This window comes from Poecile atricapillus, chromosome 14 (genome assembly GCF_030490865.1).
Source record: "Poecile atricapillus isolate bPoeAtr1 chromosome 14, bPoeAtr1.hap1, whole genome shotgun sequence".
NCBI lineage: Eukaryota > Metazoa > Chordata > Aves > Passeriformes > Paridae > Poecile > Poecile atricapillus.
The window spans coordinates 15,993,125-16,005,819 of NC_081262.1; the positions used below are offsets into that span (position 1 = coordinate 15,993,125).

Here is a 12,695-nt window from a genome sequence, read left to right on the forward strand (position 1 = left end):
GAAGCACTCCACAAGCATCTGATTGCCACAAATAACCAGGACAATACTCACTGAAGCCTCAGCCCCAGCGCTCAGTCAGGGAGAGGGATGAAGAGGAATCCCTGACAGCCCAGCCCACAGCACCAGGGTCAAAGTGAAAACAAAAGCAGGAGTCCTGCTTCCCCCTGCGTGTTCCAGCTCTTAGACAACACTGCCCCCAGTAGCTCGGCTGCTTTCCCAAAGCAAGGTACACTCTGCTCTTCCCTGCCTGCCGAGGGGAGGACAGGGGGAAGCTCAGGGAGCTCCTCCTGGCCTCGCACACAGCATCCAGCGGCTGCCAGGAGCTGCAGAACGAGCCAGGAAAGGGAACAGCAGCTCCAGGGCCGCTTCCCTGCTCTGTGGGAACCGAGGAATTGTGCTCAGTGTTGGGGAAGATGAGTTTTGTACATCTCTGGTCAGTCTGCACAGGGAGCTCCAGGTGCTGCTGAGCAGAGCTCTCACCTGGGACAGGAGGATCCTCACCAGGAGGACTCGATGAGCTTGGAGGCCTTTTCCAACCTAAATGATCCCATCAAAGATCCTCTGATGACTTATGGAATGTGTTTGCCAAGAGCCAGAGTGGAGCCGCCTCAGGGGAAGCTGTGGGTGCTGTGGGAGAGAGAGGGGGAGATTCTCTCCACTGGGAGAGGAGTTTCCAAACTCTCCCAGCTCTCTCTGAAGTTGTGGGACTTGGATGTGCCTGGCTAATCCGAGCACAGCAGTGGGCTCTGCTGGCTTCTCTGAGAGACCTGATGGCCAGCTGTAATTAACCCCTTAATTGCTGCAAAGACTGACTTATGCCAGAGGGAAATATTCCCACCTTGACTGGCTGCACAGCATGGGCACTACACACAAAGCAAAGCAAACCCAAGTCAATGCCACTTAAATCTGTGGCTGTAGCAGATGCAATCTGCACATTTAATCAGAAATTCAACTACCCAAGGCCAGTGGCATTGCTGCCTTGACAGTTCACTGTCCTGCAAGCACTGGGAAGGTACAGAGCTTTCCAATTAATAGTTACTTTTTAAAAAATTACTATTTAAAGTATTAATTTACAATTACTGGATGCAGGGAGTGACAAGAGGGAGCGCAGTGAGGGGTTTGGAGCTTGGAGTTTGGCTGTTGGGCTACTGAAGTTATTGTGTTGTATGAAACACATTCAGGAACCAGTGATGCTCCTGGCACTCTGCAGAACACAGAGTGTGTCTTCCCTCTCAATTAAACCTTGGGAATTGTCTTGTGTCAGCCCAGCAGAACCTCCAGTGCCACCCAGAGAGCTCGAGCTTTGTGTCCACGGTGCTGCCTGATCTGTGCTATGCCTACACAGCTTTCCTGCACACAGGAGGAACAACTTTCCCTTTAATTTTCCTTAAATAAAGCCCTTCCTTACTGCTGTGGGAACACACTCCACCACAGATACCAGCTACAGTGAATTTTCTTAACACAATTCAGAGACTAACAAAGTCTAACCCTTGGCCTCTTCTAGCTTTTGTTTTCCCACCTCAGTTTTGTCTACAATAATTATTTTAAGACTCCTGATCCCAACTTTGCACCGATCCATGCAATCAGAGGTCACAGAGCTCAGTCTATAAAGCCACTGACTTCATGTTTTCCCTCTGTAGGAGTAAAATAATGTTCCCACACTCCGACAGAAACCTTTGCTCTGCACAGATTTAATTCATTACTTATGAATCTCTGGCCAACGCCACTCTGCTCATGGCAGTGGCTCTCTGCTTCAGTCATCTCTGGAGCCTGGGAGGACAGGGAATCTTCTTTTTGCAGTGTAGGGAAGGGGCTGAGGTGGGATCCTGACTAATAGCTTCACCAACTCCTGCTTATGTTAACAATTCTTCCAGAAGATCACCCAGGTAGCAGGACCGAGCTGTCCTCTACAACTGCTTCCCAGAGCCTTGGGAGGGAGCCAAGATATTTTCCAATGGAAACTCTTCTCCCAGGGAATCACTCTGCTGTGCATTTCAGATGGGTGCTGTGCCTGCTTTGGGGAGCAGGAGATTTGTTTTTAACTGTGCTGTGCTTAGGTGCTGGGGCAGTTCTGGGACACAAATCCCTGAGGAGTCACTGCACATCGTGCTGGAATCACTCAGGAGACTGGAATGGCAGCAGCTCTGCCAGCCTCAGAGGAAAGTGCTCATATTCCAAGCTGATGCTTCTGCAGGATTGCCTGGGTCACGTGCAGGTCTCAGGTAAGAGCTGCCCCTGTGCTGTGCCTGCAATCTGTGAGATCCCAGAGCTGGTACAGGAAACATGGAAGGTGCCAGTCGATTCTCTTTCCATATCCCAACTCCTCCTTTGCAAGCTTACTCTTTCCAGAAAGCTTTCCAACCCTTTTTTGCATCTGGGGAAGGGTGAAACCCAGCTGTGCTGAGAGCCAGCTCTGCACTCCCAGCAGCAGCACACTGCCTGCACAGGCTCTGCCAGAGCTCAGAGCCCTTCTCCAGGTCCCCCGTGCCCCTGGCACCTGTCTGGGGGTGACAAGGCAGCCACCACCCTAAAAACCCCATCCTGCTCCTCTTCTGGTGGAACAACACAGCCTAAGAAGTGTCTGAGAGTGTACAAAGCACAGCAAAGAGGAGGGAATGTGGCTGCAACACTTTTCTTAGAGGCTCCACTCTGCATCCCATTGTGGTTTCCAGCTGTTCCCTCAGCTCTCCAAGCCCCAGGAGAGGAAATGTGGCACACGCACTGTGCTGGGAGCACGTGGCACGGAACAGGGCTGTGATTCTTGTTCTTGTCACCCCATAGAGGGCCTGGCACTGCCTGCAGAGCGTGCCTGGGTGGTTCCCTCTGCTCCCAAACAGCCCCTGCTCATTGAAGGACCAGCACAGGAGCAACCCAGGAGGGAAAACCCTTGGACACGGTCCTGCTGCCAGCCCTGGGCTGCACACTGGGGCCATGAGCATGTCCTGCAAGGAAAGCCTTGTTTGGAACCTCTCCTGATGGCCCTGCTCAAACAGCCGAGAGCCACAACACCCCACAGGGACCCCACACACAGCCCTGTGCCAGGATGGGCATCCTGCTCTTGGAAATGGAATGGAACAGCTGGGTTTGCCAAGGCACACGTGGAAAAGCTGCATTCGAGCCCTAACACACACCCAGCCAGCTGTGAGGGGACAGAGAGGTACAAAAATAGGCACCACTGCAAAAATACACAACAACAAAAGCAACGACAGCAACAAAAAACATCACGGGATTGTTGGGGTTTTTTCCCCCCAGCTCTCAAAGGGATCCCCGTGCCCCCATCACGGTTTTAGGGATCGAGGGATCACGGCCTGAGCTCAGCACCCTGGGGCTGTGTCAGGGCAAGAATCTCCCAGGACAGGACACAGATGCTTTCACCAACCTGCCCCAAAGCAAAAGCCGCAGCTCCAGCCTGGCCTCACTCCACCCCCTCCCCGAGGCGTGGTTTGAGAGAGAAACGCTCAGCTTTGGCCAACACAATCCGGCTGGGCTCTGCTTTCCCAGGCTTAGCTGTTCCTCGGGTTCCTCCCTCCGGAGGACTCAACCCACACCCTGGGTCCTCTTTTTAGAGCGCCACTCCCACGGCTCCCTGAGCCTGCTTAACCCATTCCCAGCAGGGCCGGAGCCCCCCGAGGCGCTGGCCAGGGCTCCACAGCATCCCAGGGGTGGGACAGGAGCATCCCTGCCTGTTCCTGCGGGGAATTCTCCTCCTGTGCCTCTGGAGCCCGGATCCTGCGGGAGCCAGGGCTGAGGGGCTGCCAGGGGATGTTGCAATGGAGATGGGAAGAGGCCATTGCTGGGGATCTGCAAGTACCACAGAAGCAGGGAATCACCCAATTCACTGGGCTGGGAGGGATCTTAAAGCTCATCCAGTGTCACCCCCTGCCACCCTCCACTGTCCCAGGCTGCTCCAAGCCCCGTCCAAACCACCCCTGGACACTTCCAGCTTCTCTGGGCAAGCTCCCAGCGAACAATTTCCTTCCAATATCCCATCCAACCCTTTCCCCTGGCAGTGGGAAGCCATTCCCCCTCATCCTGGCACTCCATGTGTCACAAGCCCCTCTGCAGCTCTCTGAAGGACCAGGAGTGTGTCCAAGGAGCTGGGCACAGGCTGTGGGAGGGCTACAAAGCCCACCCTGGGAATGTCCTTCCCAAAGCAGTGATCAGACCTGTGACTCCATCACAGACACAAACCTCACAGAGCCCAGCGTGCCTCTCCCACAAGGCGCTGCCTGCACAGAAAATGAGCTGCCCAGCTGTCAGCAGCAGGAACAAGGCCACGGAGTGATGGCCAGGGACAATTTTGGATGAATAGGAGCAGGCTGGCGGAGCGGTGGCTGGGATCCAGGCTCCGTGTCACCCCAGGCTCGGCAGAAACGAGCTGCTGCAGCTGCTGGGAGAGCGAGCACAGCCCTGTCCCCGTGCTCCTCCAGAGCATCTGCCAGCACAACTGCAGTGAGAAAAGAGGCTCCCAGCAGCTCCCAAACCTGCAGTGCCAGAGGGCACCCACAGCCCCAGCCTGCAGGCACAGCAGGGCCACGCTCCAGCAGCCAAAAGTGCCGGAGGTGGGAGATGTGATAGCACAGAGCGAGTGAACATCGAGCCCTGTCACCAACCCAACCCACCACTCTGCCTTAGCACGGGCTGCTAATTGAATTCAACACGACAGCAGGTTAAACACAATCACACAGGACCATATGCCACGTCTGAAACTTCACTGCCGAGCTCAGGGAGGTTTTTCCAAGGCCTGATGCCAGGAAGCCAAAGAGATTTACCTGCTCCTAACCTGAGGGCAACTATTTTGCTGCTAATGCAGTAGAAACAGCTGGCTGAGGAATTGTTTTAATTATCTGTGTTTTGCTTATCTGCACATTATCAAAAAGGATGTGGTCTTTCAAGGGAAAGGGAAGAACTGGAAAGCTGAGGAAGTTCAGCCTGCAGAGAAGATTCCAGGGAGAGCTCACAGCACCTTCCAATATCTGAAAGGGCTACAGGGAAGCCAGAGAGGGGCTGTTCCTCAGGACTTTTAGGGACAGGACATGTGGGAATGGCTCGCACTGAAAGAGGAAAAAATGAGGTTTGATTTATGGAAAAAATTCCTCCCTGTGAGGGTGGGCACAGGGTGCCCAGAGAAGCTGTGGCTGCCCCTGGATCCCTGGCAGTGCCCAAAGCCAGGCTGGACAGGGCTTGGAGCAGCCTGGTCTAAAGGAAGGTGTCCCTGCCAACAACAGAGGAGTGAAATGAGATGCTCTTTAAGGTCCTTTCCCACCAGAACTAATCCAGGATTCTGTGATTCTATGACAGAATCTCTTCACTGGTCGCAGTTCCTATAAATACACTGCAAATGCTACAGCCTGCACGTTGTTGATGCTCTTCCTGATGACAGCTATCCTTTAAATAAACGTGAATGGCAGCAATCACATGAGTTTTGCGTTTTGTGCCCTTTGCAAAGCAAGAAAACTAACATTATGTTTCAATTGACATTTTTAGTTTTGGCAAACAGAGATGCCAACTTTGCTTCAGTGCCTAAGTAAAGAACTGAAGTGATTTGATATGAAAAACAGGCTCATTCTTTACTGCAAAGGAAGGCTAAGAAATAAGGGCTGGAGAGGTCTGGTGGGACACCACCACCCTCCTCTGGGACAGGCAAGTGACCTTCAGCAGAGCTTGTCCATGCAGCTGCAGGGGAGCAGCTGCACAGCCACTGCAGCTTTCCAGCCTTGGAGCCACATTTCAGCAAGGGCTGGAGAGAAGGGAGGGATGGTGGGGAGGGAGAGGAGGGTGGTTTGATGTGGGGGGAGAAAAGGGTGGACTGCTGAGCAGCTCTGAACAGCAGCAGCACCGTAAGCACAGGCCGGGAGCGGAGCTGCCAACTTTCCACTGGGGAAGAGACGGGAAATTTTCTCTTTGAGCCTGACAGTGACTGCCTAAAATCGTGCTGTTGGCCATGGAGGGGCTAACACACAACTGCTGTGTCCCCCAAAACCCATTCCCCACACTGCTCCACACTCTCCTGACGTTAAGAGCAAGCTCCAAGCAGCTCCCAGCCCGTTCCACCCTGGCACTGCACAGCTCTGCTCGCGAGCTGTTCTCCTTCCCCTGCTCACTTTGTTACTCACTTATTACAACTCAGATAAATGTCTGGGGACATATGGAGTAAATAAAATACAAAATCAAGCTGAACTGCAACAATCAATCAAAGGACAACAAAGCTTGGAGAAACGGGGGAAGGATGACGCCGAGGCGCGTTACGGAAACCACAGCGTGGAAAACGCGGCATGACAAGAGATAAAACAAGGAATCCCATCAAACGGGATAAAAGGCAGAGAAGCATTAACAAACCATATGAGTTCTACCTTCTGAGGGAGCAGTTTGCTTTTAAACCCACTCTTTGTGAGAGCAGAATGAAAGCAGCTGAGTGAAACCTGCCGGGGGCTTGCCAGCAGGAGAAGAGCAGGATCTGCCCTCATTTTCACTCCAACAAAGAAAAAAGGAACACAGAGAAAGAGACCACCAGGAAACTTAAAAATTTCAGGAAACACCAGGAAAAATCAGTGCACAGGAAAAAACACACCAGGTGTCAGAGGAACCCCAGAGGATTCCATCCAGCTCGTCCTGCCTTGTGGGGCTCCAAGATGTTTAATTACAGTTCTTGGGCGTGTGGGGTTTTGTCACTACCGGGGTTTGCAGGTCTGGCTGCACCAAACTACAGATCATTTGTGAGATGTGTTGATGCTGCTTGGGATTATTCGATTGCAACTTCTGCCACAGAGCAGGAGCCCTTTCAAATCCACCTCTCTGCTGGATCCCTGCTCTTCCTGAGCTGGACATTTCTCATAATATACTTTGAAACACCACTAAAAAAAAAAAAAAGCTTTAATTTTGAAAAAGCTCCTCAGCCATGGGAACAGCACTGAGACTTCTCTGAAGCTTTAGGAAGGAGCACAATAAACAACTCAGCCCCTCCTAACACCGGAGCCCGTTCTGCTCTGACACAGAATCGCCTCCTTGTTCACACTCACACTGGAGCTACGAGCTGCTTACGGGACTGGTCCCTTCCACAGGCTGAAAGAATCTCGCTGGCAAAATATTTATCTAGCACCTCATTTGGGCCTTTTTCCCCCTCCAAAATTTCTTACAAAAGAGAAACGCAGCCTTGTGTTCGCTGGGATACAAGAATGACATTCCAGGCTGTCTCAATTTTCTCTAGGAACAGCAATAGAGCTATTTTGCTTTTGTGGCCTGGACACTACTGTACAGACACTCCACTGCCTGTGGGTTTACCTGAATTAGATTTTCATTTAAACTGGAAATTTTTTTCCCCTGATAGCTTCTGAAGACATCTCAAGCCTCGAAAAGGCTTTTCCTGCATCATGTAGCAATATCAAAATCTACCAATCGTTGCTGACTCTTGAAATTTAAAATACCAGACTGCAGGTTCCTGAATCATAGGATCTGTTTATTTTAAGGTTTATTTAGGTGAAGTCACTGGCTGGGCAGTGCAACCCCAGGGCTCACTGCCAAATCCACAAAAAACCCCACTGGGTTTTGGATGAAAGTTCTGACCCCCAAATCTGCTTCTGCAGGAGCCTGGCAATAGCAGAGCTCCTCTGATCCCACCTTTTCCTCCTCACCCATCCACAAATACTATTCCATGCTAATGAGGAGAAAATAAAGGAAGTTTCAACTCTCATCCTCTTACACTGAGATTCTAATTTCCACTTCAAACCTGCCACTACACTGAGGATGTGTCAGAAAGAATCAGTATTCACCAGGGAAAGTCAGAATGGCTTGATGAGGTTTATTTCCAGTTGAGGAATGAAATAAGCGATGAAAGCTCAAGAAGCAGCTCAGGCTCAAATAAATGCGAACAAAATCCGGTAGTGCTGAGAGCAAAGCACTTGAAAAGAGATGGATCAGAGCACTCCTGGCATGGAGGGGCTCAGAAGTGCAAATGCTGCCACTCGAAGCGCGCTGCTCCTCCAGTTCAGTTCCGCACGTTGTGCACCACGGATTATTTGGAAAAACAGACTTCGCTCCTGGTTCCAGCCAGACTTTGTGTTACACTTCCAGAACCTGACTCTGGCCATGGGAAGAGGCCAATATTCCCATTTGGTCTGCCTGGAGACTGCTTCCAGCGAGGTATGTGGTGTCTGCGAGCAGCAGAGCCCATTTCCTTAGTGATTCTTTGGATGGGACATTTCCCTGTGCTCCTGGTAACTGTGCAGCCACAGTTGGCATTTATTTCCCCAAAGTTGCTCTGTCTAAAACGTCGGATACAAGAGGAATTCATTCGCTAGGCCTCGCTTCTACAGCCAGAAATACGGAGTGCAGCTGCAAGCCCACGTCCGGGGATTTTGGCGCTGGGAATTTTCAGAACTCGGCCTTCCTAAAGGCTGATTTCATTTCGGAATAATTAATTTTTTTAAAAGGGGTTGTTGAGATATGAAATAATAATTTTTCATCTAATGAGAGAATATCTAAATGTTATTTATCTGTCTGTGTCCAACAAAGGGGATGTGAAATTATTAGGGAAAAACACTTGCATAACCTCACTGAGCCATGAGCCAGAGTCCCTTCCATCCCAACAGAAATGAATCTCTAAACCCTTCACGGTTATAACGAGAGTTGGGTGCACCTGCATTCTCTGCCATCATCAGGAGGCCAAACAGGGCAGTAAACATGAAATGAATCCCACTTCAGCACAGCCCTCAGAACAGGAGCAGCACACACAGCTTCCAGCTGGAGCACACACAGCGATGAGCTGCCTGACAAGGAGGACTCTACAGCCTGAATTCCAGGCTCTGTGCCCTACACAAACACTTCTGGAATCAGAACACGGTGCCACGAGCACCATCCATCCTCCTTCCCATGGTTTTGTTGACCTGCAAGAGCTTTATGTCCCACTTCCATCTATCACTGCGTAACATCCAACCCAAAACACTCCGGGAGCTTTTACAACTCAGCGCCTCTGAACAACAATACCAGCCTCAAACACTCACTACCAAAATTAATAATCACACAAACACATTGTAATAGCCCCAAATCCTCAAAAAACCAAGTGAAGGACGATCATCACAGCCTTCAGGAGGCAGCTCTACAGTGACCAGCGAGCAGCCTCGGGAGCTGCAGATCCCCATCTCAAACCAACAACAGATAACAGAAACCCAGAACCTCCTTAATAAAAACCAGTCTTTTCCAGTTAGGGACTTTCTGCAACAAACAATGGCTGGTTTGTTTGCAAAAGTCTAAATATATCTAGCAAGAAAAGAGCTGGAAAACACCTTGGCTGCTGGATTTAGAGATGTGCACATTTTCCCGACGTTAGTCCAGACACAGCTTGCAAAACCTACAATGTATGTTCACTGTGGTACTCCACAACTTCTGCAGTATTTCTGCATCGACACTAAAAAGTGGAAGCTTAGTTAAGACTATCCAAATATAAAAGCAGACCCTTAATGCAGTGAAATTCCACCAGAAATTAGTTCACATGAGATCTACCCACCGCGCCGGGCCCCACGTCATCTCTCTTACACAAACCACTCGACGCTTTTGTCTCGTCAAGAACTGAAAAGTTGCTCCCTGCAGAAAACCAAACTTTTCCCCTACGTCTGTTTTCTGCGTCATGCAGTGAGTTTATTCCAGTGACAGAGCACATGGACCATTCCAGTGCCCCTCCATGGAACACGCCTGACTGACCTACCCAAAACAGCACAAACACATCTGTCATCCCATCCCAGCGCTTCCACCGAGAAGCGTTCCTTCCTCCTTACTTGCGTCTTTCGGATTTGCTTTAAACAGTGTTTAACCCCCATCCAACCTCTCGTTCCCGCAACACCCTCCTCGCGTTATTCCCCAAGAACCGAACCGAACCGAACTGCCCGCATGGAACCGAACCGAACTGCCCGGCGGGACACCGCGGTTATCCAGCTCCCGGTTATCCACACCCTCCTCCCGTTATTCCCCAAGAACCGAACCGAACTGCCCGCATGGAACCGAACCGAACTGCCCGGCGGGACACCGCGGTTATCCAGCTCCCGGTTATCCACACCCTCCTCCCGTTATTCCCCAAGAACCGAACCGAACTGCCCGGCGGGACACCGCGGTTATCCAGCTCCCGGTTATCCACACCCTCCTCCCGTTATTCCCCAAGAACCGAACCGAACTCCCCGGCGGGACACCGCGGTTATCCAGCTCCCGGTTATCCACACCCTCCTCCCGTTATTCCCCAAGAACCTCCCGACCCGAACTCCCCGCACGGAGCCCCCCGAGCAGAGCCGGGGCAGGGCACCCCCCGCTCCCCGCGGTTCCCCGGCTGCCGCTGGGGCCGATCCCGGCTCGGCGGGCCCCGCTGCCGTGCCCGGCGTGCCCGGTACTCACAGCTCGGTGGCGGCGGGGGGCACGGCGGCCCCCGGGCTCTCCACAGCGCGGCCCGAGCAGTTGACGGCGCAGGCGGGCGCGGCGCAGGCACAGCCCGGGGCGCAGGGCCGGCAGGCGGGGGCCGGGGTCGCGGCGAGCCCCCCGCACAGCAGCGAGCAGAGCAGGCACCAGCCCGGCAGCCGCGGGGCGCCATGTTTGCGCTGTGCTCCAGTGTCTCCATTTCCCAAAGGCATCTCTCCCTACGGGCATGGCATGGCCCCGGCGCGCCGCCGCCGCCTCCCCGGCCGCCCGCGCCGCCGCCTCAGCGCCCGCCCGCCATGGCCCGGCCCGCTGAGGGCCCCGCTCGCCGCGCTGACAGCCCCGGCCCGGCCCGGCGCCGCTCGGCTCTGCTGCTCCGCCCGGCCGCGGCCGCCCCCGCTCCGCCTCCCGCCCGGCGGAAACACGGCCCCGCTCCGGCCCCGCTCCAGCCCGGGCCGCCCCCGCTCCGGCCCGGCCGCGCACGGCTCCCGGCACGGCTCGGCACGGGAGGGCAGGGGGTGCCGGGGGTCCCGGATGGCACACGGGCTCTGGAAGCAGGAGGATCCCGTGGGACAGAGGTGTCCCGGGGAGCAGGCGGCATCGCGGGGGACAGGGGTGTCCCGCAAACAGCGGGATCCTGTGGGGAAGGAGTGGTCCAGGAACAGGGGGATCCCGTGGGGAAGGAGCGTCCCGGGGACAGGGGGATGGCGCGGAATAAAGGTGTCCCGGGAGAACGGGGATCCCGTGGGACACGGAGGTCCTGGGGACAGGAACATTCCGGGATCCCGTGGGACACGGAGGTCCTGGGGACAGGAACATTCCGGGATCCCGTGGGACACGGAGGTCCCGGGGACAGGAGCATCCCCGGATCCCGTGGGACACGGAGGTCCCGGGGACAGGAGCATCCCCGGATCCCGTGGGACACGGAGGTCCTGGGGACAGGAGCATTCCGGGATCCCGTGGGACACGGAGGTCCCGGGGACAGGAGCATCCCCGGATCCCGTGGGACACGGAGGTCCCGGGGACAGGAGCATCCCCGGAGCAGGGGGTGACCGGGACACAGGGGCCATCCCGGGCACTACGGGCATCCTGAGGACAGAAGCATCCCAGGCAGCAGCGGCATCCCGGGGAGCACGAGCATCCCCGGAACGGGAGAATCCCGGGAAACAAGGGTTATCCCCGTGGGGGCAGCTCAGACAGCGGGCAGGGAATTGTCACACAATGCCTGGGCACACAGGGCAGAGTGTCCAGTGTGTCCCCCAGGGCTCCCGACACCCCGTTCCCATGGCTGGTGCTCACTCCCAGGGGCTGTGGGAGGCAGTGCCGGGTGAGTGGCACACCTCCAGCACAGCAGGTAACCCGGCTACCTTGGAGAGAGAGGAAGAACAAGGTAGCTACTTTCCAGTGCATTTATTTTACCACCAAACACAGCAAATCTGTCAGGCTTCCATGTCAATCTCAGCCTGCCCTGGCCCCGGGGAAGGGGTGGGACGGCTGTGACATGAGGATTGCACCCTGGTTTGTTGGTGTTTCATGTGTGCTGTGTTTACTCACGACAGAGGAGGATTAGCCAAGGTGATGGCTTGGGCTTGAGTCGTGTAGGATTTTTGAAGGCACTTGTGGTTTTGGGTATGTGGGATTCTCTAGGGAACAAGGGACTGAGCCTTCATCCACTGTGAGTTATGAATCCCAGAACCATTTAAGCTGGAAAATACCCCACCTCTGGCTCTACCCAGTGGGATTGATCCAGGAAGGTCCTGATTCAACAGAATCCATAGGAAGGTCCTGATCCAACAGAATCCATCAGCACCTGATGTGGTTTTAGCTATGGGTTCGTCCTGCTGAGGCTCTGACTTCCTGTATGCAAACTTTGAACAAACCTGAAAAGCAAAGCCTGACAGCATCCAACCCCACTCCTTGGCACGGTGCTTAATGTATGTGAGAATTTACTTTCCAAAAACATTTTGTGCCTTGAATTTTGGGCTTGAAACGTGCTTGAAAGACACATCATCCTTTGCATGATGTATTGTGCCCAAAATAGCTCCATGGTTACTATTTCCTCCTGTGACTACGATATATTTATTTCCGCTCCCTCAATTGTAAATTGCTTTTTGTAGGGTTTTTTCCCTTTCTTTTGTACTGATGCCCATATTTTTTTCAGATAACAGCAAGGAGAAAATATCTTGTGTGTGGATTGTAATCTGTAGATTAGCTGGCTAATGGAATCCAGCTAGTGCAACGAAGTTAGGGGCTCTCCCCCAAAATCCAGGGCTGCCAAGCTGTAACGAGGGCAATGAGCA

General features: G+C 53.6%; 1 protein-coding gene across 7 annotated transcripts in view; it reads right to left on the reverse strand.

Annotated features, from left to right (window-relative positions):
• Window positions 1-10,773, reverse strand: part of PKD1 (polycystin 1, transient receptor potential channel interacting) — an 81,166-nt gene extending 70,393 nt beyond the window's left edge. For all 7 annotated transcript variants that reach the window (XR_009278767.1, XR_009278765.1, XR_009278766.1 and 4 more), the window contains exon 1: window positions 10,378-10,773. Coding sequence is in view for 4 of the 7 variants with exons in the window: in XM_058849759.1 (XP_058705742.1) it covers window positions 10,378-10,610 (233 nt within the window). In the remaining 3 variants the exon portion in view is untranslated. The remainder of the gene's footprint in view (window positions 1-10,377) is intronic.
• Window positions 10,774-12,695: the final 1,922 nt, after the last annotated feature.